This window comes from Lineus longissimus, chromosome 1, assembly GCF_910592395.1.
Source record: "Lineus longissimus chromosome 1, tnLinLong1.2, whole genome shotgun sequence".
Classification (NCBI taxonomy): Eukaryota; Metazoa; Nemertea; class Pilidiophora; order Heteronemertea; family Lineidae; genus Lineus; species Lineus longissimus.
Window position 1 is genome coordinate 6,881,079 of NC_088308.1, and position 27,586 is coordinate 6,908,664.

General features: G+C 38.6%; 4 protein-coding genes across 6 annotated transcripts; 3 read left to right on the plus strand and 1 right to left on the minus strand.

Annotated features, from left to right (window-relative positions):
• The first annotated feature begins 344 nt into the window (after positions 1–344).
• LOC135487162 (kinetochore protein Nuf2-A-like) lies at positions 345–5,276 on the plus strand. Its single transcript, XM_064770612.1, has 12 exons — positions 345–469; positions 1,141–1,316; positions 1,490–1,564; positions 1,879–1,961; positions 2,203–2,264; positions 2,603–2,700; positions 2,835–2,945; positions 3,202–3,321; positions 3,421–3,683; positions 3,887–4,078; positions 4,393–4,555; positions 4,971–5,276. Exons 2-12 carry the CDS (start codon positions 1,200–1,202, stop codon positions 5,043–5,045), a joined length of 1,359 nt encoding a protein of 452 aa, XP_064626682.1. The 5' UTR covers positions 345–469; positions 1,141–1,199; the 3' UTR covers positions 5,046–5,276.
• On the minus strand, positions 5,258–7,612 carry LOC135487167 (E3 ubiquitin-protein ligase RNF181-like). The gene is made up of 6 exons (XM_064770626.1): positions 7,395–7,612; positions 7,234–7,278; positions 6,818–6,906; positions 6,586–6,701; positions 6,077–6,151; positions 5,258–5,832 (listed from the first exon to the last, which is right to left on the minus strand). The coding sequence occupies exons 1-6, from the start codon at positions 7,472–7,474 to the stop codon at positions 5,773–5,775; spliced, it is 465 nt and encodes a 154-aa protein (XP_064626696.1). The 5' UTR covers positions 7,475–7,612; the 3' UTR covers positions 5,258–5,772.
• Positions 7,613–7,801: 189 nt separating this feature from the next.
• LOC135487169 (biogenesis of lysosome-related organelles complex 1 subunit 2-like) lies at positions 7,802–10,306 on the plus strand. Its single transcript, XM_064770640.1, has 5 exons — positions 7,802–7,895; positions 8,273–8,389; positions 8,541–8,660; positions 8,897–9,001; positions 9,494–10,306. The coding sequence occupies exons 1-5, from the start codon at positions 7,814–7,816 to the stop codon at positions 9,523–9,525; spliced, it is 456 nt and encodes a 151-aa protein (XP_064626710.1). The 5' UTR covers positions 7,802–7,813; the 3' UTR covers positions 9,526–10,306.
• A 3,109-nt stretch (positions 10,307–13,415) lies between these two features.
• LOC135487173 (ubiquitin-conjugating enzyme E2-17 kDa) lies at positions 13,416–26,592 on the plus strand. Of its 3 annotated transcripts, none has more exons than XM_064770654.1 (5): positions 13,416–13,571; positions 14,379–14,442; positions 14,910–15,019; positions 15,371–15,476; positions 22,967–26,592. In XM_064770654.1, exons 1-5 carry the CDS (start codon positions 13,548–13,550, stop codon positions 23,104–23,106), a joined length of 444 nt encoding a protein of 147 aa, XP_064626724.1. In that variant the 5' UTR covers positions 13,416–13,547; the 3' UTR covers positions 23,107–26,592. The 3 variants fall into 3 exon arrangements, with proteins under 3 accessions (XP_064626724.1, XP_064626741.1, XP_064626733.1); XM_064770671.1 differs by lacking the exon at positions 22,967–26,592 and adding an exon at positions 19,512–22,959; XM_064770663.1 differs by lacking the exon at positions 22,967–26,592 and adding an exon at positions 17,181–18,183.
• The last annotated feature ends 994 nt before the right edge of the window (positions 26,593–27,586 follow it).

Consider the following 27,586-nt stretch of genomic DNA (forward strand, 5'->3'; position numbering starts at 1 on the left):
GCCACTGACTGAAACATCCGGCTGAAACAGTCTGAAACTGTGCCCCTTCCATTTTGCCGAAGACAGGATGGATATCGGTTGCTAGTGATTAGATTGTGATATTATTTATTTTTAGTGACAGCAACAACTACAACATGTGTAAGTCTACTTTTATTGATAAATATTATTTTGCCGTTTTAAAATTTACGAATATGCCCAAAACTGGAGAATCATATATTTATTTATTCACGCAATAACAACACTTAAAGTGACGTATGTTGTAAAATTGTATATTTTACATCACATTTTGGTCAAATATTTTAAAAATAATTACTTAAATACAAAATGTATTAATTTGTATGTACCAAAATTTGTGCGGTAGATTTAAGATTGTTTTTTATTTGGAAAAGTTTAATAAAACCACAATTTCAGCGTAAACAAATCATAAACTTGATGTGTTTCTTGACTTGGGGTATCATCATTTACTGAGGTATGTGACAACCCAAAAATAGATGCATCATATTGTTGAAAGGCGTGATGATTGAGTCATGGCATTGAGATTGACATTTACATTATTAATTCCACATCATCGGACATTCCGTTTGAAAACATACATGATTGATACATACATGTTTGTTGTGGCCAGCAGTGCCAGTGGCTCCTCCGTGATCCGCCTGGACCTGGTGTAGGCCTAAGCATCTAAGACCAAGGGCCTCTATAGGGTAGGCTCTACTCTAGACTATACTGTTACGGCGTTAGTCTATTTACATAACTAGCAAGGGCCTGAAGTGAAGGGGGGGGGGGGGAATAGCATGACGTGCATGAAACATGTCTAACACTCACTAACAGGCAACAGTAGGCCTTCATCTCATTATTTTTCCCTTATACGACACTTCGGTCCCTGATAATGTGAATATGACAATGGTACGGTTTGTGAATAAAAGACAAGACCTTTATTATAACGCATTGCGCACTGATAATGATGCATGATTTATGTCATTTGCTCAATTGCTGGCTCTGTTAGCTGATTGGTCAGTTATGTGCAAACCATACCATTGTCATATCCGTGACCTAAGTTCTGAATGTCGTATTCAATTGCTTTAAAACTTTTACCCGGTACTGCGATAGCGATACATGTATTTTCAAACTTTGAACTTGCAGAGATTCTAAGAAGTCAAGATTGCTCATCAGCAGGCTTCAATCATCAGCAGGCCTCAATCATGTCGAAATCGTCAAAACCATACACATTTCCTGTTCTGGAAATTGATCAGATGAATAAGTTCTTCTCTGAGATGGCAGAGTTGAATGTAACAGAGGACGATCTAAGAAAACCGCAGGTAAGGGTAACTGTTCTATTCTAAAGTGTTAAGCAAGATGGAGCCTCTGCAGTAATTTCTTCTGCATGCCAGATAGAATGGCTTTTTGCTTGCTTGCAGGTTTTCCTTAAGTGGTCACAGATTATGCTAATGCAGTAGTAGGCCCTAAATCATGCCCTTTTGATATCTTTCAGGCGGCGCTGGTGCAGAAGTTGTACAAGATCTGTCTAGAACAGGTCCTGGATATCAATGTGGATGGAGTCTGTCAGGTGAGGACACTTTCGGGTCACTTGTCTTCTAAAAGAGATTTTTTGACTTCTCAAAAAGTAACTTTTCCCAATACAAGGTCCCCACCTGCGTTAAACAGGTCCCCACCTGCGTTAAACAGATTGTCAGCCAATAATGGCATATGTACTGGCATTGTTGATGTAGTCATGCTACAAGGAAACTTCTTTTTGTACAAAATTTACTGATAATGTTCAAAATCAATAAACGGTTTATAAACTATTAGCTGAACATCTCATAATTTTCACACTAAATACTTATTTTCTTGACAAAGTGAGTGTTCTGTTTTCACTTCCAGTCTAGTTTTTCTAACCTCAACGAGTTGGATTACCCGGCAGTTCATGAAAATTCAATCTACTTGCGAAACTTTGCATTGGCATTGTAAGTTATCTCTCATTCGAAAATCTCAGAATAAAATTTTGTAACAGAAATTCAGGTACATGTAGAATATATTTAGAAAAGGCAACAGCATGAGTCTTCTTGGCATTCACCATTTGCCCTAGCCTCCAGTGCCATTTATTAGACAGGGTAATTGTCTTCAGTTCACATCTTAGTCTTTCCTGATCTGCACATCGCCATGTACTGGGGTTTCCGCTCTTAATTGTTGTCTTTACTTGTTCAGGCAGCGGGTGTTATCAAGATGCGCTGGGGACACATTCACCATTAGAGATCTAGTGGACCCAAGTGAGTATACATACACCAGCCCCCTATTTGCACTGCTAACGTTGTGGTGGTTGAAAGGATGAGCTCACTTTGCAGGCCTACAAAATGTTCCATTTTAAAGTGGTTAGCAAAATGAAAGCCTCTGGCAGTCAAGCTCCAACCATAGCCTTGTCAAGATAGGTGAAAATGTCCCTGCTATTAGTCAGGTGCATAACTGGGGTGCTATGCTAAATAACTCATGTGGATTGAGAAGTGAGAAAAGGAAAACCAGGACAACTGGAACTTGTTTCTGCACGTTTATCCTACGTTATGTGTGATTGGTAAAAAACTTTGATCTTTTTAAAATTGTTTCTTTCCAGAAGCGAAGCCTACACGGCGGTACTTGAGTGGTCTTATCAACTTCTATTACTTCAGTATGGAGAGGCTGCCGGCCTATGAAAAGTTGAAAAATGAGAGGGTAAGTTGAAGCCAATTCCTAATTCCCTGCCCCCTAATGCCTGAGTTTAAGAAAAAGGAGTATTGCCAGTTTTCCCAACCAAAACTTATTGTCGTTTAACATTTTAACCATTTTATGTTCTATGTCATTTTCAGGAATCGGAAATAGAACAGGTTTCTAATCTTTGTAAGGCGAATGATGAAATAAAGAAGAAAATCAACAGTATTCAGACACATAGAGCAGAGCAGGCACCAGATGTTCAAAAGGTTTGTAGTGTGATCCTTGAAAACGGGTTTCCGTCTGCAAAATTAATAGGTACTATCGGCAGCGATGTTGTCATATTTTGAAATTCAATACTCTGGTTAGGAAATCAGTGTCTTTCGTAGAGTACGGTCCCATCCCATCCTAATTTTGAGAGTGTTCAGATTTCTAACGAATTTTAAACCTTATCCTATCTATTTAAATATTTTCATTGATTGTTTTGAAGATATTTTTGAAGTTTATGTCTGTGTTTCATTTCAGGGTGAAGCCGAAATTGAGAAGGTGGAAGAAGCGATTGAACAATACCAGAGACAGCAGAATACCATCAAGAAATTAAATGAAGAGTATCAGAGTAAGATACAGGAAATCAATTCCATAATGGTATGTTGAATATCTCAGAGTAAAGATAGTAAAATTTCTTAGTTCCAACCAAATCTCCCCCCATCATCTCTCAAATCACTTTCAAATTTCTACCTGCAGGATCAAAAGAAGCTTGCTACGGCTCAGCTTCACGAGGAGAGACAAGAACTCGAGGCCAAGATAGTCCAATCACCTGATCGAATGAAACGAGAACAGGCGAACATGTACAACCAGCAGGCTGAACTTAAACTCCAGAAGGAAGAGACGTCCCTGAGACTGATTGAGACCCAGCAGCGGTTTGCGCAGAAGGCCGAATGGTTGAATGATTTTGAATCCATCAGTCGCTTGTGTCAGAATCTTTACGAGCAAGTCTCTAACGAAAGGTTTGTTCAGAATCTCTACTAATTTTTGCCCAGAGCTCGACATTCTTTCAGCGTGCTATGTACTTGGTTACTTCAGGCCCTTGTGATGTACTCAGCTGTCACTGAATGAAATGGTCCCGGCCATATTATGGGCTGCATAGTGTTGCATAGATAAACAGAAGCCTACAGTAGCACCATGAATCATTCTATTGTCATCCTTGCAGGGAGTGTGCTCAGAAGTTCACGAAAGCTCAGGTAGAACACCGCGTTCACCATGCCAGCATACAGAACCTCCTACGGAAGGAGGAGTTGCTAAATCAACAACTTGAGAGTAAGCAGAATAAAATGAGCAAGCAGCGCATCCTTCATAAGAAGAAAATGGCTGAGATTGAAGAAGAGCTTCAGAAACTCAAGATGTAAGTTACGTCCTTCAGGCTGGCCGTGTTTCATTTCCAGCAGACTCATAACTTGAATACTTTGGATTCAAGAACTTATGATCTTGAGCAAATCACTTTGCTGAGATTTATACATTTTCAAGGCTGTCTTGGCCTGTTCACACATTGCCCTTAGAGCCATTGATTTCACACCTGATTTCAAAGTGAAGATTTAAAATCATCACCAAATCCACCGTTACATAATCTGTAGACTCTTTTCAGTTTGTTGCCGATGATTTCACACAAGAAAACATCAGCCTGGTTTATATGATTTTTAAAGTTGTATTTTCTTCCAGTGAGGAAGAGGAATTGTTGCAGCATCAGTCGAAGGAGCAGGACGAGATTGGTACCATGCGACAAAAGATGAGGGAGATCGAGGACAAGAGCAAGGGGAAGATCAACCAGGAGCGAGAGAGTGTGGCGAAGATGAAATCAAAGCTGAAACACTTGCAACAGGAGGTGAGTTGTATCTCTTCATCTAGTTAGTCAAGATTGAGATTTGTAGTACCATGTGACAAAAAATGAGGGAAATCGAGGACACGGGCATGGTGAAGGTACTCAAACACTCACATTCTAATGTTTTCAACTTGTAAAGGCCAACTTTAAGGCCAAGCAGATGAAATAGAACATTTAAGTTTAAAACTGTGATGAGAAATGAGACACCTGTAGACCTATCCTGTCAAAGAGAGCCTCACTCTCACTTTCCCTTTAGGAAGTGGACAGACTGGGGATCGAGCACCTGAGAGATGACAGGCACCAATGTTAATTTAACATCAGTGTTGTAATCACACCATTCCGACAGCCAAAACAGGCACCAACAAAACCTTTTATGATGGCCGTGTCCCTTTATACCGTCCTTTAATTTCTCTTGCAGGTTGATTCATACCATGCAAAGCTGCAGATGTCATCTGAGAAGATATTCACTCTCATGGAGGAACATGCCCCTTGAACGCTTAAAGGAGGACAGATTAATGGCAATATTCATAACATATATGTATATGTATACCACATGGAGATTTCTGACTTTCATAACTATGACTTCATGTATATTGATTGTCAGTTGTCGGACCTACATGTACGCGAGGGTCCACGCTTGGAAGTGAATGTGGTCTTGGAATCTTTCCATATAGGATATCGAAAAGACATTGCAACAAACAAATATAAAACATAAATATTTATTCAACAACTATGGTACAGACACATAAATATTTTGTTCAACAGCAATGCTACAGAGAGCTGGTTTAGAAATCTTGCAAGACATAAAACTACACTGAATTCCAGTAATGCCTTCCTTGTGTCAATCACTTAGAACCAACTGATACACTGTAGGTCCGTGTGCATAATCAATGTTTTCTGTTTGGAGGACAATATGTCCTATTGTGTATCTAAACACATTATCCACTAGATGTATTTGTAGTCCATGGCAGTTCCTCTTCAAATTGACATTCCAATGTCTACTACCAGTGTAAAATGTTTTGGTTGCTCCCATGTATGAGTGTTTCCATACACAGCTGGAGAGCCCATGACTCTTTAATAGGGTAAAGAACAGTCTGTCTTTCAGTATTCCCCAACAATGAAGGTTAAGAGAAAAACACCAAAAAAATGTTACACCGGTATGCCCGTTTTTCCTTATGATTGTTAACATGGGTGTGGTCATCCCAATGAGTCTTGAGATTTCACCCATACATCGATCCATGTAGATTTTCAAGATCAAAATCTCTTTGTTCTTTTCTTGCCTGAAATTAGAAAAGTTGAGATAAAAGTTTTAATGCAAAGTTATACTAGTCAGTAGAATCTTCCTGCCTTTATCATACATGTTTCGCGCAACAAAAGGAACATAGGGCACTAAAAGTACTTGTACTTGAACTAAAGTCAAAATGGGATTTGTTGGCTTTATCCTACATGTATTGAACTGAGAAAATACTCTTGATGCATAATACGTTGGCTGTCAAAGTTTTGAAAGTACATGTGAGTTCATACCTTGTGTTTTCTAAACTCTTCATATTCTTTGTCATCTGTTGGTAACTCGTGTCGACACACTGGGCAACTGTTGGTCTGAAATACAGAGGAAATGACCCAATGATCATTGTTTTGATTAGAATAATTTGTTGGTTTGGGGATACGCCCTAGGGAAAACAGGTGGAAAAGTTGTTTAGTTCTTCTCACTGACCACAACTCCACGGCAAGATGAACAGGGTTGTGGTTAATTGGTTTTCTCCAGGTCAATGGGTCCGAATTTTGCTATAAAATAGCGCTGGAGGGCCATCATAGAAGTCCAAGAAATCTTCCAAGTCCAAATGTCAAGATAGTAAATGTGGCGGTTTATCAGGGAGTTTTGCGAAAAAATGTTTGGAGTAAAAGTTAACAGGAATTTTAGTTCCTTGAAAGCCACCCTAGTTCATCAGTCAAGAAATACCATCCTGTGTAGCTCCAGGGATCTAACCCCCTATTGAGATGGATTAGGGCTATTTATATAGTTACAAACTTACCCTCTCTAGCCAAGGCATAATGCATGTTGGGTGGAAGCGATGTTTGCATGGCAGCTGTTTTACAGAATCCTCTTCATCATATTTCCCAAGACAAATGGGACAACTGGCTCCAGTGGCTGAAGCGCAAAGCAGGAAACTAAATACACAGAAGCATGATAATCTCAGTGGTTGAAAGGGAAAGGCATCTTCAATCTGGACATTCTTTATTGTGCAAAGATCACATTATACTCACCAGCTTGTGTTGGACTGATTAAGATTGATGGCAGAGACTCAACAACTTTTTTCGATGCTGGAGGAGGTGGTTTCTCGCCTCGGAAAAAGCTGAAATGACGAAGGGGAGAACAATCAATGCAAGAAAGGTGAGAAAAGCATTTTATATTTCTGTTCATTTCATTTATAACCTAAAACCTTGTAAGTGCAATGAATGATAGACTAATTTAATTAAGTAATCAATCTTCCCTTGATTTCATCTTTGATCAAAAATTTTCAGTACCCATTTCCATGTTCCTGTCCTCTTTTAGGCCTGATTTCACCTATGTCTTTTTTTGCAAATAACGTCTTTGCCCAGATCTCATATCTAGAACCAATGTGCTTTCTTAGGAAATTATCTAACAAGCATTTCGTGCAGTGATAAATGTTGTAGCTTACCCAGAAAATTCATCCTCAAATGCCAAACCAGTGTCCAATAGTAATCTGAAAATGTAATACAGCCATGGTAAAGTCATTGATAAGATATTGCAGTTCTTCTTGGGGTTTACCTCAATAGGCTGATCACATCACTCTGTTCAGATCCCCTATCTCAGTCCTACCTTGCTAAATGAAGTAATTCATTGGGACGTTCCCCTTCTTTGAGGGGTTCGCAATCGTGTTCATCAAAGTAGGATGTCATGCTGTGAGTTGGATCGTGTAGAAAGTGTGTAAAATAAGTATGGCGAACTCTATTTTTATGAATAGGGTGATGAGAAATAAGAATCAAATAGAAATTCAGAATGACACAGCAGATCAACAAAAATCACTTCCTGGTATCGCCTATGTCACAAATAATTAGTTCAAATTTTATCGAATTTTGATAAAACACGGTAATCAACCTCTAATTTATGATTTTATTCGTAATTCATGTATTATTTTATAGCAAATAATAGGCCTATAACTTTGGAAAATGCATCAATGGTGATTTTAATTCGAGATCGTAAAATTATTGTTGTTAGTGCTGTAAGAGACGGCGAAAATGGCACATCATGAAAATAGGGAAGGACCAAAATTGGATGACAAAACCACTGAAATAACTGATGACAGCAAAGAAATTAAAGGTGCCTTTAGCACTTTAAGTTGCCTTTGTGTCTGCAGAATGCATTGCATACATGAAATAACTTCACTGTGCGTCAATTTCATCATAATCGAGAAGAAATATCGAACAATTCTGCCCCCCCCCCCCGCCCATGCAGGGCACCACCACACGTTCTTGCTATGTTTTCACAACGACACATTGCAGTGTTGGATAGTGCTGCCACGTTCACAGCGCTTTATACACTCTTCTGGCGCACTGGTCAAGTGACCAGCAAGGGCAAACAGATACAATGATTAGGATCAGATTTATATAGTAGTGTTTCTCTTAGTTGTTTGTAGAAGAGTACAAATTGATTCTATTTTTCAAGTAGGATTTGTAAATATTGCTTTTTATTTTCAGACCCTGAAAATGTAGATACTGCAGTTGAAGTGAAAGAACCACCCCCTCCAGACGTTGCTGAACTCTGCCGTGATGCATTTGAGAAAACTGTGGATTACCTGAAAGGAGATTTAGCAGGTATGATGTGCACTATGAATTTGGCATAGTCGCAATGTCATAAATTGATGAGCAGGATTACTGAGAACAGAACTAGCCTACTATCATTTTGCAACTACACAATGTCTGTGACTCATATTACTTTTTATTTCATTTTGTGTTCAACTTGCAGCCACAGCAGAAGATTACAAATTATTGGAACAGATGAATCGTATAACAATTGGCAAATACACAGAGATGAAGCAGATAGCTAGTAATGTCAGTCATTCCATGAACGATATCAATGAGAAATGTAAGTAACGCTCAGTGTTATCTGCTGCCCATTTTGGTCAGACAAAAATTTAAATTTTACAATATGGTTCAGAGGACAGGAGTAGAAATGAAAATCTCCAAAGTGTATATTTGAAAAGGCTTAACCTTTTATTCAATTCCTGAGAATGCATTATTCCATTTGTAAGCAAAGGCTTTTGCCTCATTCTAGAGAGCTGCATATTCTTTACTGTATTGGTAATGACATTTCCATTTCAGATCGGAGCTTACAACCATATCTTGATCAAATCGACCAGGTTGAGGAAAGCGTTGCCAGTTTAGAACAAGCTGCTTACAGACTTGATGCCTATTCAAAGCGACTAGGTTTGTAGACTGCTCTTTTCTCATGGTACTTGTAATCTGGAAATATTTGCATGGCTTTAAAAAAATCGCGGAGGTATCTTTCTTAAAAGTGAAAAAAGAAAACTAAATTGTAATCAGCCAAAATTAAAATCGTTTGAATCACCAGTGTACTTCTTCCACAAATTTCGCAAATCACAAAAATAAAGAGTTGTGCAGTGTGGAGTAAGCTGCTGGCCACAAGACGCACAGCAACGAGTGAATAGTATACGAGAAGAAGCGTCGATGATGTCCCCAGCACCACTTACGTCATTATGAACTGTTTACCACACGTTAATTGTTAATTTGGACATTGCATCGACTTTTAAAACACGTTTACCCTTCCCTCCGTGCATGGGCAAATTGTCCAACTGCCACAACCTTCATTAATGAAGTAGAGTAGTTTGAAAGAAGAAGAAGGAGTAGTCTGTGTGCCTTTCATATTTTTCATCTAATGCCATCCTTTAATCATTACAGAGACCAAATTCAAGCAGCTGGAGAAAAGATAATACTGTGTTGATGTGGCGACAGTCGAATTACAAATCATGGTGCTGCATAACAGTGGGGGCGATGCTGGCTTAAGACAGAAGAGTGCGCATATTGAACAGTTGATTGTGACCCAGTGTGGTCTCAGATACAGATACTTGTGTAAAAATCCATTGAAAAATGTTTAGCTTCATGCACATGTCCCAAGTCGATTTCGTACTGAAAAGCCCAGACTAATTGTATTGAACTACGAGCACAGTGCTGCCACCAGTGGCTATGATATCCCTCATTTGTAAATATTGTATAATTATTCCTGATCTTGAATTTTTAATTCAGGCTTGTTAACTTTAGATGTAGTGTCTTCTGCTGTGCATTTAATATACTGTATGCATGTAGAGTTTGTTCCTGTGCAAAATATATATCAAATTTTGGTGCTCTGATGCAGTCACAGTCACCCTATTTCAGATGAACTGAAGTTTCTCGCCCAAAATCTGCTTAACTGATAATATTCAGGAATCTTCGGAAACAAAATATGCCAATCAATTCTAACTGGCAAATGAAAAGACAATGCCACGAAGATCACCAAAAGATTCCCCAGTTAACCAGTTATTCCAGTTAACTTCATATCAATTTCAGTTGAAATGAAATTATTTTAAGTCACACTTATTTTAGGTTCTCATCAGAGCATCGGAGCATCTCTTCTGTGGAGTACAGTTGAACAAATTGTCTTTACTCGCTAGAAATGTGCAATGTATGTCCAAAGAATATATTGAGATCAAATTCTGATTGACAATTAAATTTTAATCTTTGTTATACTTTTTAAAATGACATGCTTTTCAAGCCTACTGAAAGGCCTACTTAGTGTGTCTTCAAAAAGGGACACGTGGATTGTAAGAGCTATTCATGCAAACAACACTTGCAACAAGCAGAGATTAATCTACATGATTCCTTGCCATGATGTGCAACTTGGCGCATTAGTTCAAGTAAATTGAATTTCCCAACGTCTCATTCGCGATATGTCATTGCCTTTTCTGGAATGGACGCCAGGAACCCACTCTGATTGACCTGACCTTCCCTTGGACCCTTTCTGATGTTTGGTTGTGAAAACCATTGCAACATGAAAAATTTAAACTTTAGTCTTCAGTGAGGTCACTTTCACAGTTAAATTGTCTCAGAATTATATATAGTGGAACCTCCCTTGGTGGACACCTCTCTATTAGGGACATCCTCTCTATCAAAGACACTAGTTTTGGTCCCAAATTGATTTTTATTCCATTCAATTTGACCTCATTATCAGGACACTTCTCTATCTAGGACAGCACTTGTCAGTCCCAAGTGTATTCTTAATAGAGATGTTCTACTGTAGTTGGTTGTGACATAATATACGACAGAATGACATGAGGCGAGAAGACCTGCTGTCTGTGATGCCTAATGCAGCCGATGCTGTCTTTGATGCTGATGCTGTCTGGAATGCTTGTGAATCTGTTGATGTAGGTGACAATTGACAATTATCTACATAGATGAGCCATATAAGAACGTACATCTCCCTGCTTAAATCACTGCAAATGAATTTCTTTTCAATGGACTGCTGGGATATTCAATTTTCGCCCAAATAGGACATTGCTGGTTGTGACTTCGCATTCTTCAGCGTGGATAGCTCCGTTATCATAAGGTCTGAAAAAGTGTCTCAGTATTAAATATTTGGTTGTGACATTATGCTATTAATACAGCTTGGCTTAAGATATCCCTGGTTGTGCCTCCACATTCGTCAGAATGGGTAGCGCCATTATCGTAAGGTTAGTTACTCTGTAAAACTGTCCCAGTAGCAAATGTTTGGTTGTGACATTATGCAATATAATTCTCTAAAAAATTAAGACATTGCTGGTTGTGATTCCGCATTCTTCAGCAAGGATAGCTCCGTTATCGTAAAACTGTCTTCAATGCTGGCTGATTGTGACTCTGCCTTTGATCAGTTCTTTAATACCATTGAAAGTAACTACAAAGTGCCCAAGTACTCGGCCAGTGGCCGTCTCACCATTTTAGATGTTGAACTACCTGTCACCCTCAAAGATTCCATCCAAACACCCGTCCACATCCATACCTGACCCAAAGTTACATATATTTTCGCTAATCGACTTTGCTGTGCCGCTGTGTATAGACGCGATTGTCACATCCATTACCCGCACACATGTCCTCTCCGCTTGGATAGCGATCTGATTTGCGCGGGGAAAAACCGCAGGAAGGTTCGACAGTCTGTTTCTCATGAAATTTAACTCGATTCAAAAAAGCTTCATTCATTACAATCAAATATGTTCATTTATTGTTTGAAACAGTGTGAGATTGTTTCCAATTCGGGCAAGGAGGGTACAAAGTGGAAGGCAACTGCAGTCAGAGGCTGTAAACGCGAGCAGGAGCCGTCACGTCACGGCTTTCAAGATACGCGACACGAGTACACCACTTTGAGTCACCAACCCGGTACCCAGATTTGCAGATATAGGAACCTTGGAAATGGATAGACTGAGAGTTCCAATGTGCGGGTTGGCCTATCAGTTAGTGCTGCCTCATCCTGAGGAAATCGCTTCTCCGGCCCTGTGCGTGTGCAAGGCCAGAGAAGCGAACATTTGACCCCTGATTTTCTCGGGATGTGCTGCCTATTGCCATGGTCTTTTAAAAAAGACAGCATTATAGACTCCTATGCAGTCCATTTCGTCATCCTGATCGTCTTTCGCAATACTGGGTACACTCCGGACGCAGTGGACAGACCTCGTTCCTCACCCTAACATAATGGCCATAATGTGCAGTCGGCCGCTTAATCGTTTTTATTCTTGCCTCATATAGGCCTACACATAATTCACTAAAGATTTATTTTCACTTCATTTTCATTTTCTTTTGTTTTCATTTTCTTTTGTTTTCTTTTTTATTTACTTGGTGGTATACTATCTCAGGCATCTAAGAGAAACTATTTTTGTATTAGGAAAAACCCAAAAATTTACCGTGACGTCCATGTAACAATTTTTATTTAGTGCAGTCGGCCCCGCTTAATCTTTTTTTATTCTTGCCTGATATAGGCCTACACATAATTCACTAAAGATTTATTTTCACTTCATTTCTTTTCTTTTCATTTTCATTTCTTTTCATTTTATTTACTGGCTAGTATACTATCTCATGCATCTAATAGAAACTATTTTTGTATTAGGGAAAACCCAAAAATTTACCGTGACGTCCATGTAACAATTTTTATGTAGTGAATCAGAGAATGATCCATCTAAATGAAATACCTCTGACTGACATCACCAATATCCATGCGCATCGAGTCACGTTTCCAAGAATATCTGATTTCGGCGGCAAAATCAAGCATGGCCTGCCCCCCCCCCCCCCCCGGGAGTCAGTATAGGCCTTATTCACCCAAAATATAATTCAAGGACCTTACAATGTTTGTTTCGAATACAGAGAGAAACGTATCAATCGGTTTGGCGTTTACTGTTGAGGAACACTGGGATAATGGGAACACTGGGGCCCTCACTCCCACTGATCCACAGCTGGGGCCCTGGGCGGAGTCAGATATCTTGAAGAATTCGTTGGTTTCTCTGTTTTAAAAAGGATCTCAATCGGCTACCCCCCCCCCCCCCCTCGCTCGCTTTTTATATCGTTTTATATTACGAAACGGGAAACTCCCCCGGGAAACACTGCGATGTTGTATTTCGTAGACGTAAGGGTGACGAGTTGCGCTTCATCAATTTTGCGTAAGAATTGCTGTGAAATTTATCTATCAATTCTGCCTGGAAATTATCACATATGCGTTGGTAATTCAGCATGTTCAGGGGCTGTTTTCTATTCATTTATTTATTCATCCGACTTGACTAGCACTATTTTACTCGTGGCAGTACATGGTGGCAGTACTGCCTCATTCTTTGAGAAAATAGTCCGGCCAACCATATCCGCCATTTTTATAAAAGGGTTTGTTGGGAAAGACGCATTGAACTGCTCGATTGGAATCGAAATTTTGTGAATATCTTTATAAAATACACACACACCACAGCTTGTAATGGCACTCAAAAGAATAAATAAGGTAATGAGCCGGGCCTTCATGATTTTGAGTGGTATTTTGGACCCGATTTTGCCGTTTGATATCGAGGAAGTCTACATTATTTTCACCGATCTTCATGAAATGCTCGTGACTCGTCGAACCCGGATGATGTCAGCGAAAGGAAAACCACCCATGTCCATTCAACCCCCTCCTTTGCCTTTTTGATATGGTCAGATCGTTATATTGAGGTATTTTATGATGGAGTAAAATGACCATTTTGAGGCAACCAGTTGAAACCGCTTTATTTTTGTGTTGTGTTTTGGTTATGAATGATTGACAGTGATCCAGTAGGCAGTACCGTGCATCAATGCACTATCAAGGCTGACTGTGCACTGCAGTGTGTGAAGGGCCTCTCGGTCACACACGCACACTGCACGAAGATGCGATGGACCTTTTCGACGAATACAATATTGGAACCAAAACAAACAATCGCGTGCAAGGGCAAAGGCCTTAGCCAAGATAAATCTACCTCGGACAGCCATAAAGTTACTATAAAGCCTCTCGCTGACCTACCTATACCTGTTGTTCCATATGAAACACAATGACTGGTCCGGTCAGTACCCTAAAAAACTTGTTTGACATCGTCAGGTAAATTTCCTCTGTTACTGTTAAGGTTTAAGGTGTAGTAGTATATAAATGTACACGGTCGCCACTTCAGGGCCAACTTCTTAATAAGTCAATAAGGGTCGTATTCAAGAACATAAATCGGTAACTTGTCCATATCTTATTCTTAAATGATAATGTTGACAGTTTGTGTACAGTTGTTCATTATCTCATTTGGTTTTCCAGGAATTACAGGACCTTGGGAGAGATCCCCCAGCACAATGTTCAGCAGGTCCAGTTGGAGACGATTGTAAGTTAGTTCTTTCCAGGCTGTCAAATGTCAATTTTGTCAGAATCCGGAACAAAATCACTGTTGTTTTGGGCCTTTACAAACAATGATATTGAACACAACAATAGTATCACTATCACATGTATTCAGCACTTAGCCTCTAAGCTCAGGACTGGCGTTAACGTTTGGCGAGAAGCAAGCAGGGTTAAGTGCCTTGCTCAAGACCACAATGACAAAACTGGTGAATAATCTGAGAGTCGAGCTCTTGACCTCCTCATTAGTCATTATGAGCCCGGCGCTCAAATCACTCTGCCACTGATCTCCCCAATACAATGAAAAGTTCCCTCATTGTGGGCCTCGGCTCGATCTCTTTCTGTGTGAGGGGTGACTTGACAAATAAGAAAGATAAATATCACTTCTACATTTTTAGTTTGTACTTCTATAATTCTACTCGTAATTTGTTAATGCACTTCCGTTTTTCTTTCCAGTATTTCATTGGCAAGCTACAATTATGGGTCCCCCAGATAGTCCGTATCAGGGTGGAGTATTTTTCTTAACAATTCACTTTCCCACGGATTATCCTTTTAAACCACCAAAGGTTTGTATCGTTTCATTTATAAAGAAAATCTGTTTCGCATAATGCCAGCTTCAACGTTTGTGGATTGGTTGTATTGCAGATTAGGTAATTGAGGACTTGGTTGTTGAAGTTGGACAGGTTGAAGGAATCTTCTCGGAGGCCTTTGTTGCTGGATGGTTGTAATGGAAAATAGGATGAATCTCATTTTAATCGCTGTTGTAGCTGTCTTAAATGATGTGTCCCACACCAAGGCCCACTATTCAGATTTCAGGCTGCCTTCAAAAAAAAATTTGTACTTTCTTTTTTGAAAAACTTTTTACTCACTCCTGGTCAGTTTCTGTTCAATTCATATCTTTTGTCTTTGTATTTCAGGTGGCCTTCACAACAAAAATATACCACCCAAATATCAACAGCAACGGAAGTATTTGCTTAGATATTTTACGATCACAATGGTCCCCAGCATTAACAATATCAAAAGGTAAGTTGTTTTCGTGTTTCCTTTTGGATCGGGCACTCGAATGTGTGATTTATTGCTGAAGCAAAATTGTAATGATCATTGAGATTGAGTGAAGCAAAAATCTGTTGCTGGCTTTTTCCCTTGTCTCTTTGTTGGGCTGTAAGTGTAAAACATCAAGATTTATTTTCTTATCTTTCTGAAATAACAAAAGAATATTATCAATCACCAATGGAATGACCCTATTGAGAAATTTGATGTAATTTTTGTTTTTATCTAATCCAAATCGTTATCGGTCACCTCCTCATATATTGGTGTCAGGGGTGAAAGACTTTGGTAAAGAACGACTCTCTGGTGAGGAGATTGATTACTGCACGTGACAATAATATTGACGGTGGAAGATGCCGGCTTTGCGATTTTCTTGTCAATAATGTCCAAATATGACTATTTCGAATTTTGTGCATATAAACACTGTACAGCTACATGAAGAATACATTAATTTGGTAGATTCTGTAGATACATGTTCACTTTTTATTAAATTTGCACATAGTCGTAGCGTTTTTCCGAGCTCAAATGTACATTTCCACGTACTTTCATCTACGCAGTATTTCTGATATCCTTGCATCGACATATATATGGCGTAAATCCGATTGTATCAGCCAATATACGTCTATGGTTCATTCGACCAGTTCTCTTCCAACTCTGACTTTCCCTAGTTTCAGTAAACTTTTGTTGTTGAATTGCACAGTGACAATCTATCGTTGTAAAGAATTGCATGCAGATTAATGATTTGATACAAGACCTTTCAGTTTCACAAGTATGATCACTTGAGCGGATTAGGTAGATTTATCCAATCATACTTGTGAAATCATCTCAATTCACTTGATATTGCCTCAATATGTTGTGGTTTCAAGACTGTTGTGTTTCGTCAGGGGTTGTGCAATCAGTAATTCTATACTTTGGTTTTTCATTTCGGACTTCCGCTTCTGAGTCATACATGTTCATTTCTTGGCAGCACCATAATGTGTTCAGTGCATATAAATATACGTGTACATGTAGATTGGTAAGATTCCCCGGCCTGTGAGTGTGAGCAACCATGTATAATTTGGATCTCGGAATCACTGTAGCAGTAACATAGTATGAGCAACATAATCCTTGCTAACAATTGGTGTAGTTTGGATATTGTCATCTTTCAGAAAATCTCATTTGTGTAAATTTGAACCTTCACCCATGAATGTTAGCAAATTGCGGGGCAAGATTTTCGCGTGATTTCGGCAAATTTCAGACGTCGTTTTACATCAGTCCCCGAAGAAAGGTATGTGGAAGTGCAATTCTTGCATGTTTCTTTGTTTTGCTTGTAGATCAACACACCTACACCGAAGAGTTTTAAAAAAATGATGCGCTTCTCAGTCCTGATACTTGTGATTGAATTAAAGAAAACTAGTCACCAAGTCCTCTAGTAATGATTTATCTTAAGTTTTGGTCAGCACAGACATACTTGGATTGTACCTGAAAAGTTTTGGTTTGTTGGAAACTAGAACTGACAATTGTAGTTAGTTTGGGATTCCAGTCTAACATAGTTGGGCCTTACTATCACAGTTTACTAAGCAGAACATCATAACAAAGTGGGATATCGTTTTACGAGGTGAACATTAATCTAGCTGGTCCGCTCCCCCTGCTAATGCAGTCCTGAGAATCACCTCTCAAATATTTTTCTTCTTCTTTCAGTGCTGTTGTCCATATGTTCATTGCTGTGCGATCCAAATCCTGATGACCCACTTGTGCCGGAAATAGCACGACTCTACAAGATAGACAGAGGGAAATATGTTACAATGGCTAAGGATTGGACGAATAAATATGCTGTCTAAGAAAGACTGCGAGATCAAACGAAAGTGTTTCATCGTGACAAAATGAACTAAAGTATAGAACTTTGTCACTAAATTCAAGTTGACCTTTTCAAAACATCATCAGCCAGTCAGGGATTATGCTTTAGTTCATATTCACGAGCAGAAAATGACTGCAGTGTGCAGCTAAGCATGTAACAGTTGTATCTAGACAAAACAAAGAAAATTTGAAATGATTTATAGTCATTAAGATAGTTAGGTATTGATACTTGAGTCTGAAAACGAATTCATGACTCACTTTTAATATCGAGAAAGTAAATTGTATGAATTTTCCACATTGTTTTTGTTGCTTTATCTGTATTTAGTATTAGGAAAAGCCAGGGTGTTCAAATGCTTTCTTGCCAGATAACCTTTTCAATCCATTAGCATTGATATTATTAATTGATTAATGAAAGCTTTTTTTACGACCAAGCTAGACTATTAAAGTGTAATTTCACTATAACGCTCTTTCCAGCTTTTTCAAGTATTTGAGATGAACACACAATCGGGAAAGGTGCCATGATATATGCCACGAGACATGGGTACATGTAATAATGACTATGACTACAAATATGACTATTGACTATGAGAAAAATAGTCAAGTTCGCCTACCAAAAGATTTCGCGCAAGATCATGGGTCACGTCGGAGACATCATGGTCATTGTGTCTCAACGTCAGCCATGAGGGCCGGCTTCTGTTCCACTGGGTGTGGAATTGGTATCACTATCAGTCTGGTTGTGTGTTCTTGGTTAAAAGACTTGAATGATTAATTCTGTATACATGCATGTCTGTTATTACACAGATAGACTCTTTTGTTGGAATAATAAATCACTTGTTCTGTCCCATTATTTGCGTTTTGTTTTTTGTTTGTTCTTTCATGCAGATAACTCTTACTGTACTTAACTCAAATTCTACTTCCACTCATTCTCTTGGTGTCGGCTATAAAATCAACGACAGTTGATGTAGAAATTCCCCGCCATTATTTTACCCTGCAGCACAACTTTTGCTCTAAAGTAGAACTTATTTCAGCACATAAGTTCTTTTTCTGCTATTGGCAGAATAGCTGCCTCATGCTTGTAGATTTATGAAATATAGTCCTGTTACTATATGTATCGGTAAAATAATGGCCGCGCGTGGAGTCATGTTACCTAAATGGGTGCTTTAAAAAGTCGATGAAAATGTGAAAATACCTGTGTGTCCTATTCGGCAATCTCATCCCTGAGAAAAATGCCAGTTGGGCCAAAACATGCGAATCAAAAGCCAGGGAAAGCACTGCACAATAAAGTCTTTCAAAAGTAGCATTGCTTAAATCATCTTGCCAAGGTCAGTGATTCAACTCAAAGGCAGAGAAACTGATATTTTTAAAAACATCGCAAGGGTTGCTGTTGGTGATGTTTGGATTTTCAACGCTGTCTCCCGACTATTTCTGGACTATTGCATGTAAGTAATTTCAGCTAATATCTCATCTGTAACTATTAATAAAATTGATAATAGAGTTGATAAAAGTATGGCCTAGTCATTTAAATTTCATTAGCACATAGCCAGGATATTATCCATTGGCACTGTACTCTTCAAATTTGCTGCAACTAAATAGGTGTTGCTAAAGGATCGTGTACTTTTGATATCTCCCATGAATTTGACAGTTGCCTAATTTCTGCCACATGTTCTGAAGATCAATACTTTTTCCTCCCACTTTCCTTGGTCTCATAACCTGGAAACAAAAGGTTTTGATTGTGGCAGAAATTTGGTCCACAAAAAATTGTGAGTTGTTCAAAATCAAAAGTGTTTTTTTTTTTACTTGGTCCTAGCCTACTACCGTTTCTAATTTTTATTTAATACATATCATTGGCAGGTGGACTTTCTCTTCATGAAAAACCTTCTAAAATCTAATTCTTTAAATTCAGTTTGTGTGGTTTGATAATCCTTTTTCCCCATAAAAACTGTATGTTTGATCTTAACACAGTGATTCCAAGATCCAAAATATGCATGATGCGTTGTCATAAATCATTCTGTGTACAATGTGTCATTTAAAAATGATCTCTTACAGGGAAAGTTCACACTGCTGTTAGATTTCAGACTTCATAATGACCAATAGTCCATGATTTTAATTTTCAGATTTTGATTGTCACTTGCCAGAGTCCCCACACCATGTCAGTTTCACTACTTTTCCTTTCAGTGCTGTTGTCCATATGTTCATTGCTGTGTGATCCAAATCCCGATGACCCACTCGTGCCGGATATAGCCAGAATATACAAGTCAGACAGAGTTAGATACAAAAGTTCCGCTGAAGAATGGACCAGAAAATACGCAATGTGAAGAAAACTGAAAACTGAAGAAGTGCATAAGACTGTTTTATATGATGATGAAATGAATTTGAGGGGTCGCTTTCCAATTAAAACCAAAACAGTAAATTTGACAATCTTTCGACCAAACTTGTCTGCGTGATAAAAACCCTCAGAACATGCAAACTTCCTCATCATCCAGTACTGTAATCTGGTTAATTCTGGTGAACATCATAGAAATATAAAAGTCAAAAGATTACCCCTGGGCCTTGCATAATTTTAAGCCAGATGAAGATCTTGTTCCTCTTACGATTGATATATTTTCCTTGACAGCTTTATTTTCCTGTGTGCTGCTGTCCTTATTTCTTTGATATCTGCCCATACCAAAAGGCTCACATTGTAGTTTTAATGGGTAATCAGTGATAATATGTACCGGTATGTATCTTGCTACATTCACATTGATGGGAATGTGTGTACTTGTTTTGTTGAAGGGAAAGGGACACGGCCACTTGAGACATGAGATGTACCTCATTGACATCCTGTGTCCTACATTGTCGTAATAGATTGTCATACTTCAGTGTGGTTCTTTCATTTTATCCTTGGGCCACACTTATTTCATTTGTTGGATTACAGATTTTTGCATCTACAGGGTGGCCCAGAGAATTTTTCCCTAACACAATGGAAGCACAATAGAATTCTATTGTGCAAGGGAGATTTCAGGGCCACTCTGTAGTGTTGGGGAACTGCCGAGTCTTACGTCCATCATTGATGATTGACTGGGAGAAAAGTTTCTTTGCCTTGTAAAATGCGCAGCAGGAAATAAACTAGTGAAAGTGGTTATGCTGAATTTTATTTTTTCCTCATTCAGGTTTTTGATATGTGGCGATTCTGTTCAATCCAACATAAAATATGCCTGGCCTAAAGAAATTGATTCACTTGTATTTCTAGTTTTGTTATTTCATGGCTTATAATAAACAGTGTTATTCGTTAACTGCTTCTCGCAAAAAACATGCAGACATTATCTCTGTCTTAACAAACATAGACTGTCGTCTGTTTTCATTGACGATGAATGGATATTTTGCCTATCCTGAAGAGACAATTATTTTGTTTTGTTTGAATCACCAATTTACTTTCTTTTTCCACTATTCAGCCCTGGGCCAATTTCAAAAAGCTGTCTTTCGTGTCAGCATTTTGGTGGCAGAGTAAAAATGCTCTTAATGAATCAACGCAACTATTTTGGTGGGAATTTGTCTTAAAGCACCTTACTTTTATATCCTGATCAACATTTACTTTGCTCCCAAAATGTTGTCATGCCACTTCTTGGATTCAGCCCACGCCCTGTATTATTATTTCTGGCACTTGTGCTATGCGTTTCAGTCAGTCAAGAATGTGAATCTTCATATACAATGGTGAAAGGAACCTCCCTCAGCAGACACCTCCCTGCTAAGGACACCCTCTCTATCAAGGATGGTGCATTTGGTCCCAAATCAATCTTTTCCATTCACTTTGACCTCTGTAGTCAGAACACCTCTCAATTAGGACAGCATTTGTCAGTCCCAAGGGTGTCCTCAATAGAGAGGTTCAATGTAGTGAGGTAAATCTTTTCAAACCAGGCGAGACTTGTTTATGAGTTGGTTCTCAGGTTTGTATTAACTGCAATATTTAAAGCACTTTCATTCCCCAGCCTAATCCAGAAACATTCCTGTAGAAACCAAGCTTCCCAGTGTTTCATTTTGGAGGAATTGTTGATGAGAAAATCTTCGACCATCCGAAAAATTAGATTTATCCCAGTTTGTGTTTTTGTTGGCGAGGCAACTTTGGGCACCAACCAATAACAAGTTGGGCCTATGTACCAGTACATGCTCACACAAGTAGGTCAACATCTGAGATTTGGCTTGCGATACTTTTTCCCCGTCTAAACACAGCAAAGGTTTGTCATGTAATGTATGGAGCTTCAAATCGTTGGCTGACCAAATTCACGAAAATATTTTCTGAGACCTCAATGTCTTTTAAAATAACAACAATGTATCTAAACTTGCTTTCTCACTTCTTATTGCTAATCATTAGCTTAATATTTAATTATTTGTAACATTAAACGGTTTATTTATTGTGCATTGAATAAGAAGTATGACCATGTGGTGACGAGAAGACATTTTGAAAGGCACTTCATTTCAAAATCCATATACATGTATGGTCATCTAGCTCAAACATTTTCTTCTTCACACTGAAGTCTGTCTGTACATGTCTGCAGGTAAACTCTTTCCGTTGATAATACACTAGTCCAACCTGAATAAGGTATTTTCTTATTTATTTTGAAAATTATACCCCTGGTCAGCTCAGCCTCCGGTAGCCCTTGTTTCTTTCGTTGGCTCTTGACACATCCTCTACTGGACCAATGCGAGAAAGAGCTAATTTCTTCCCCAATATCAGCTGAAATAGCTGGCCTGACTGTTGCAGTTCTAATGGATGGATTGCAAAACCTATTGCCCCTCCAGTTAATGAACTATCCAGGGGGGAGTAGGATATTTGGTGTGAACTAATTGGCCATGGTTATCCAGGATGTTATGATTCTGTGTGCAGAATACCGATGCATGTTGTGTGTGGTGTGGATCCTATTACATGGGATTGGCTTTCTGGATCAGTCTATTGATGCCAACACAACAACCAGTGAGTGGCCCAATTAAAATGAAAATGATTCAGATGTACACTGTACTGTTGTCCTGTACTTTGATCATGTTGATTGTTATAGTTGACTGACTGAGTCAAGTTCAGGCTTATTCAGATTAACTTGTAAGTATTTTGTTCATGCACAATTCCTGACCTATTTGGATTGTGCGATTGTTTTGAAATTGTCAACTGGGCCTGTTCTGTTGGAACAAAGCCAAAAAAGTACTGAAAGCTGAGAAATATTTGTGGCTAAACTTTGTGGTTTTGTGTAATTTCATATCTTCTTGGAGCTTTCAGTTAAGCTTTTTTGACAACTCCAGGACAATAATTTCAGTTAAAATTTAGATTTTCTATCTAGCACCCATCGATATATTTTCGCGATTATCTGTAAATGCATCCATTTTAATAAAAGGCGCACAAATATTTCCAGGTTAACAGTAATCTTAATCTAATGCATTTTCAAGTGAAGAAACCAGTGATTCTGAAATCCGAAATGTGCATGGTTGCTCTCTTCGACTCACTCTGGACTACTGCTCACAGGACGTCTGTCGTAAAGGAATATCAGATCGAGGTATAAACTGAAAAATCGGTAAACCTATCATGGGGAGATAAATGTCTTGTCAATGTCATTTGTTTGTAAAAATAGATACTTCAGACTAATGTTTTTTTCTTATCCTTTCAGTGCTGTTGTCCATATGTTCTTTGCTGTGTGATCCAAATCCCGATGACCCACTCGTGCCAGAAATAGCCAGAATGTACAAGACTGACCGAACTAAATATAAATCGATGGCTAAAGAATGGACCAATAAGTATGCCATGTGAGGAAGGCAAAAACAACTGCAAAAGACTGTTTTATACAACTTGAAGGGTCATTTGATTTACTCAGCCTGTCATTCTTACAATCAGACCCTTCTTTGTGTGACAGAACCTACAAGAAATGGAACACGCTTTATAGAGTAATCACGTGGGGTATTATAATTGGAAACTGTTGATTCTGAAGGTAATTCCTCTGAAAACTTGTCACTTGGGAAGTGTTCAAAGATGTGAATGTAAGTTAGCACTGATCAAAATGCAAAAACTTTTTTTTATAATGTCTGAGGTTGAACGTTTTCAATGTAGCCTTTATGACCGAGAAATTTTGGGTTGAACTTGGGTTCTGGTGCATAAAATTGTGCTCCAACTTATGTTGACTCTAATTTTTTTTATGTTCATAGACATCGTTATTTCCAATGTGCTGCTGTAATATTAACTTGTGCTCCGTTCCCTCGTTTTACGTAACAATTTCTTGACGGTTTCCTTTGTTTATACAGAAGCGAGAGGGGTTTGCTCAGGCAGGTTAAGATATTCTTGTTTGCTTGATGAACATCCTTCTCCAAATGCTTCATTCTGTATGAAGGTAGATCGGTAAATACTTTTTGTTTTTATAAGGGTCACAAGATACATCAAACAATTTAGATGACAGCCTCAGGTAACATTGGCAGTTCAAAATATGCCTTTTAAAAAAGTGTAATTTTGCCTAAATTTCCTTTGGGACCCTCAATCTGTCGTGGCCAAGTGTGCATATGAATCGTTGTGGGGCACTTTATATGATACAAGTCTAATTCATTCCCCAGCCAAACCCAGAAACTTTTCTGTGCAATGTAAAAACAGCCGAGCTTGGCCATCTCGGGCCAGTCAGAAGTACTGAGTAACACTGACTGAGCCGTGAACCTGTGACCTTCCAATCACAAGCCAGATGCTTCTCTAAAATAAAAAAATGTTCATAAAACATCATAAATTCTTGCTAAACTCGGTTATTCTGCCCCTAACCTGTTGACTGGTGTAATAAAACTGAATGAACACACAATTCCCTGCCTGGACATAATGGAAGGGTCATTGTGCATCTGAGCCTAATCGTGTGTTTGTGTGTGGGGTGGGGGTTATATTGTATACCCAGTGTAAGCACAGCAGCGGGGATCCTAGGGAAATAAGTAGATTTTTCACTTGTAGGAAAAAGATGCTTTTTACTTGCCACACCTTTAGATTTGGTAGCTTGTCCAAGAAACTGTCTGGATCCTTTTAAACCAAACTTTGAATAATTCTGCCATGTAGGTTTCTCACAGTGGCCGAAAGGCCGTTGACTTTTTCTGCTGAAAAGGCCTATAGTGGAAAATCTCATTTTGGTATCCTAGATTTTATGCGGGTCTTTTTCTGCCAAACTTGATGCAGGCGTTGACGAAAACTTAAAGGTTAACAATTTCCATCAGTCTTTAAAAATTGACGACCTTTCAAATAGCGCTTAAATGATTATGTGTTGATGGGAATACCTTATATAATTCACCAGTTTTCTTTGTTGGTTATCAAAAATTGGCTTCTTGCACTTCAGTGATGTTTATACTTTTTGTTTAAAAAAGGTGAATATTTATGTATGTTGTAATTCGATGTGCATCTTTTATATCTTTGGAAAGTTTCCTTTTGATTGATGAACTTGGACAAACGTTGTTGATACTGCAAACCCCTTGTGATCCGAAAGTCCATTTGTACATTTTTTTTTGCATTGTTTTGAGCTCTGGAGCACAAACTACTTGTACTTGTATCTTAATAAAATATCAGAATATCTAATATTGTCATGTTACAGTATGTTATAGGGATCATCTCAAATTGCTTGATGCCATGAGAGATGAAAATTTTTATCTCTCTGAAAATAATTGGTTTGAGTGAGGACACTGACAATTTGGTGTTCTTTATGTTTGGACTTTTGGATGATAACAGAGGAAAGAAGTGACAAAGTTTGTCGGAGAAGTGGCTAACCCCCTTCCCAGCTGAAAACCTTGTCATTTCATAGAATCGATTAACTTTGAGATGATCCCTTTGCAGAACAAAGGCAAGCTTTGTTCGGCTCACTTGTAATACAAATTGAGCAGTGTTTGGCTCACTTTTAATATGGATTGAGCGATGTTCGGCTCATTTCTGGATTTCTGATGTTGGTTATCATTCCACTGAAGCAATGTTTGTAGTGTTGCCTGCAACACTGGCATGCATATATTGAATTTATCATCGATTTGTTGTCAATTTTTTTGTAAGATTCACCATGTCTTTTAATGGCCAAAGTGGTTGTTTAAGATTTGAAAGGGAAGAAAGGCAAATACAGTTTTACTCATTTCGACACATCACTGTCAGGAAATCTATCGAAAGTATGGACAAATTTAAAGTATATTCTGATTGGGTTTGCCTTGTATGCTGTCAGCTTTAAAATTCTTCATTCGTTTGAAGTGTTGATTTTAAATGATTGGACAGATTTTATGCCAGGGGTGGGGAGGGTGGTCTCTAAGGTGATAGGTTATGATGTTCAATGAAAAGGTGCAAAGTTTCATGAGATTTAGATGTTCAAGGAAAAGGTGCAAGGCTCTGTGTTCATGTAGACAGTGTTCTCAGCGATCAAAGTTATTTGTTTACCAATATAACATGTGCTTATCATTGAGAGAGAAAAAAGATGACACATTTATTATACCCCTCAAACGTTGGAATGAAATGTAGGAGGGCCTGGTTTCTTTTGTATTTTAAACCATTTACCTTTTAACTACAGTGGCTGTGGTCAGTTGGTTCCAGCTGAAATTCCTGTGAAATAAGTTGTTAAACAGTGCACCCTTCAATTAAAACTCTGGCCAAAGTTTTTCCTATGCTGATGACTGGTCAGTTTCTTGTTTTCACTTCGTGTGACAAGCTAGCAAATGTATTTGAGTTGGCAGAATTTTTTGCATTAGTTATCTAGAATGAGTCAATAGATGTTGTATTCTGTTTCATTCTAGAAAACCCATTTCTACTGAAGTGTTAGGCAATACGCTGGGTATACAATAAAATTGACAGTAAGTTTGTGTAGATGTACAATATCTTGATTAGCAGCCGCATTCCGTGCATAGAGTCCTCAACGTAGTTATCCTCTTCATTTCAAAGTTGATATGCATCTGATGAAGTTGTTTCAAACACCATGCTACTGTAATGTTTGTGCCCCTTAATTTTCATTTTTCAAATTTTATGGCTGCCAAAAAGAAAATTATTTGAAAATATGTATAATACAGCGCTGTCAAGCCCAAGTCGAATCTGAAATGAATAGCCATTCTGACTGAGCTGTTCTTAATATGAGTAAAAAGTAGTAAATGCTTTTACTTTAGTTTTGTACCAAAAGAGTTGGTACAAACCTGCATTGGAATAGTAAAAGCATTTGCTAGTCTTTGTTCAGATCACCCAAAAAGGGAATACCCCATTGACTGTAATCAGGATTTTGTACATGTACGTAACTCCTGTTGAGAAAAAAGCTTGTTCTCCGTACCAATACGTTGTTGTTTTTCTTCATCCAAAAAATCGAGGTTTTCCTCTCCCAGTCGGCCCATAGCATAGATGGAGATGTGCTAGGATACCTAGCAGCTAACATATAATGAGGGAGGAAAGGTGGAGTATGGATTACAATAGTAAAACCACCATAGTGGCATTTTTCCGAGGAAGCAGAACACACCAGTGATTGGTCACATTGGCCTCGGAAACCAATCCTGGTTGTGCACGATGAATTATAAGTACAGTAGAACCTCTCTATTAAGGACACCCTCGGGACTGACAAGTGCTGTCCTTAAAAGAGAGGTGTCCTGATTAGAGAGATCAAAATGAATGGAAACAACCGCTTTGGGACTAAACTAGTGTCCTTCATAGAGAGGTTGTCCTTAATAGAGAGGTGTCCGCTAGGGGAGGTTCCACTGTATAAGGAATGCCAACGGATTTTGTCTGCAGTAAATCCAAATTCTGGTAATCCCTGACCTCCCAATGGGACACCCTGTATCACCCTCGCCTTGGAGTTTGATCAACCTCTTGATTCTTTGCATGTAGCTTTAACTGTCGTTTATACCAAGCATGGATTATTTCTAAAATGCACAATCACTCGAGATGTGCATTACATTCATCCAGAACAAAACTGTCTCGAATAAAAATTTATGCAGGTGTGATATGATCATCATGGTGATGGTACACACAATGTTACTTATGCTGGGATGGATTTCTGATAGACAGCCGAAAGGACAAATTAAGCTTGTATGCAGAAACCATTCACAACCAAGGACAACTGACCCATGCAATCAACCAACTTCCGTTTTGGACAATCGGTGTCCCCTCAAAAACCAAGCTGTCCTGGTCCATCATAGGTGAAACAAAAAAGAAAACACCCAACTTGTCTGACTTCAGATTCCAAATGGGGTCATTTTCACCTAGTTCTCTCTTGGCATATAACTGCAGAGCCACGCTTGTCCTTCCACTGAACTGATAGGATGCAGACAAT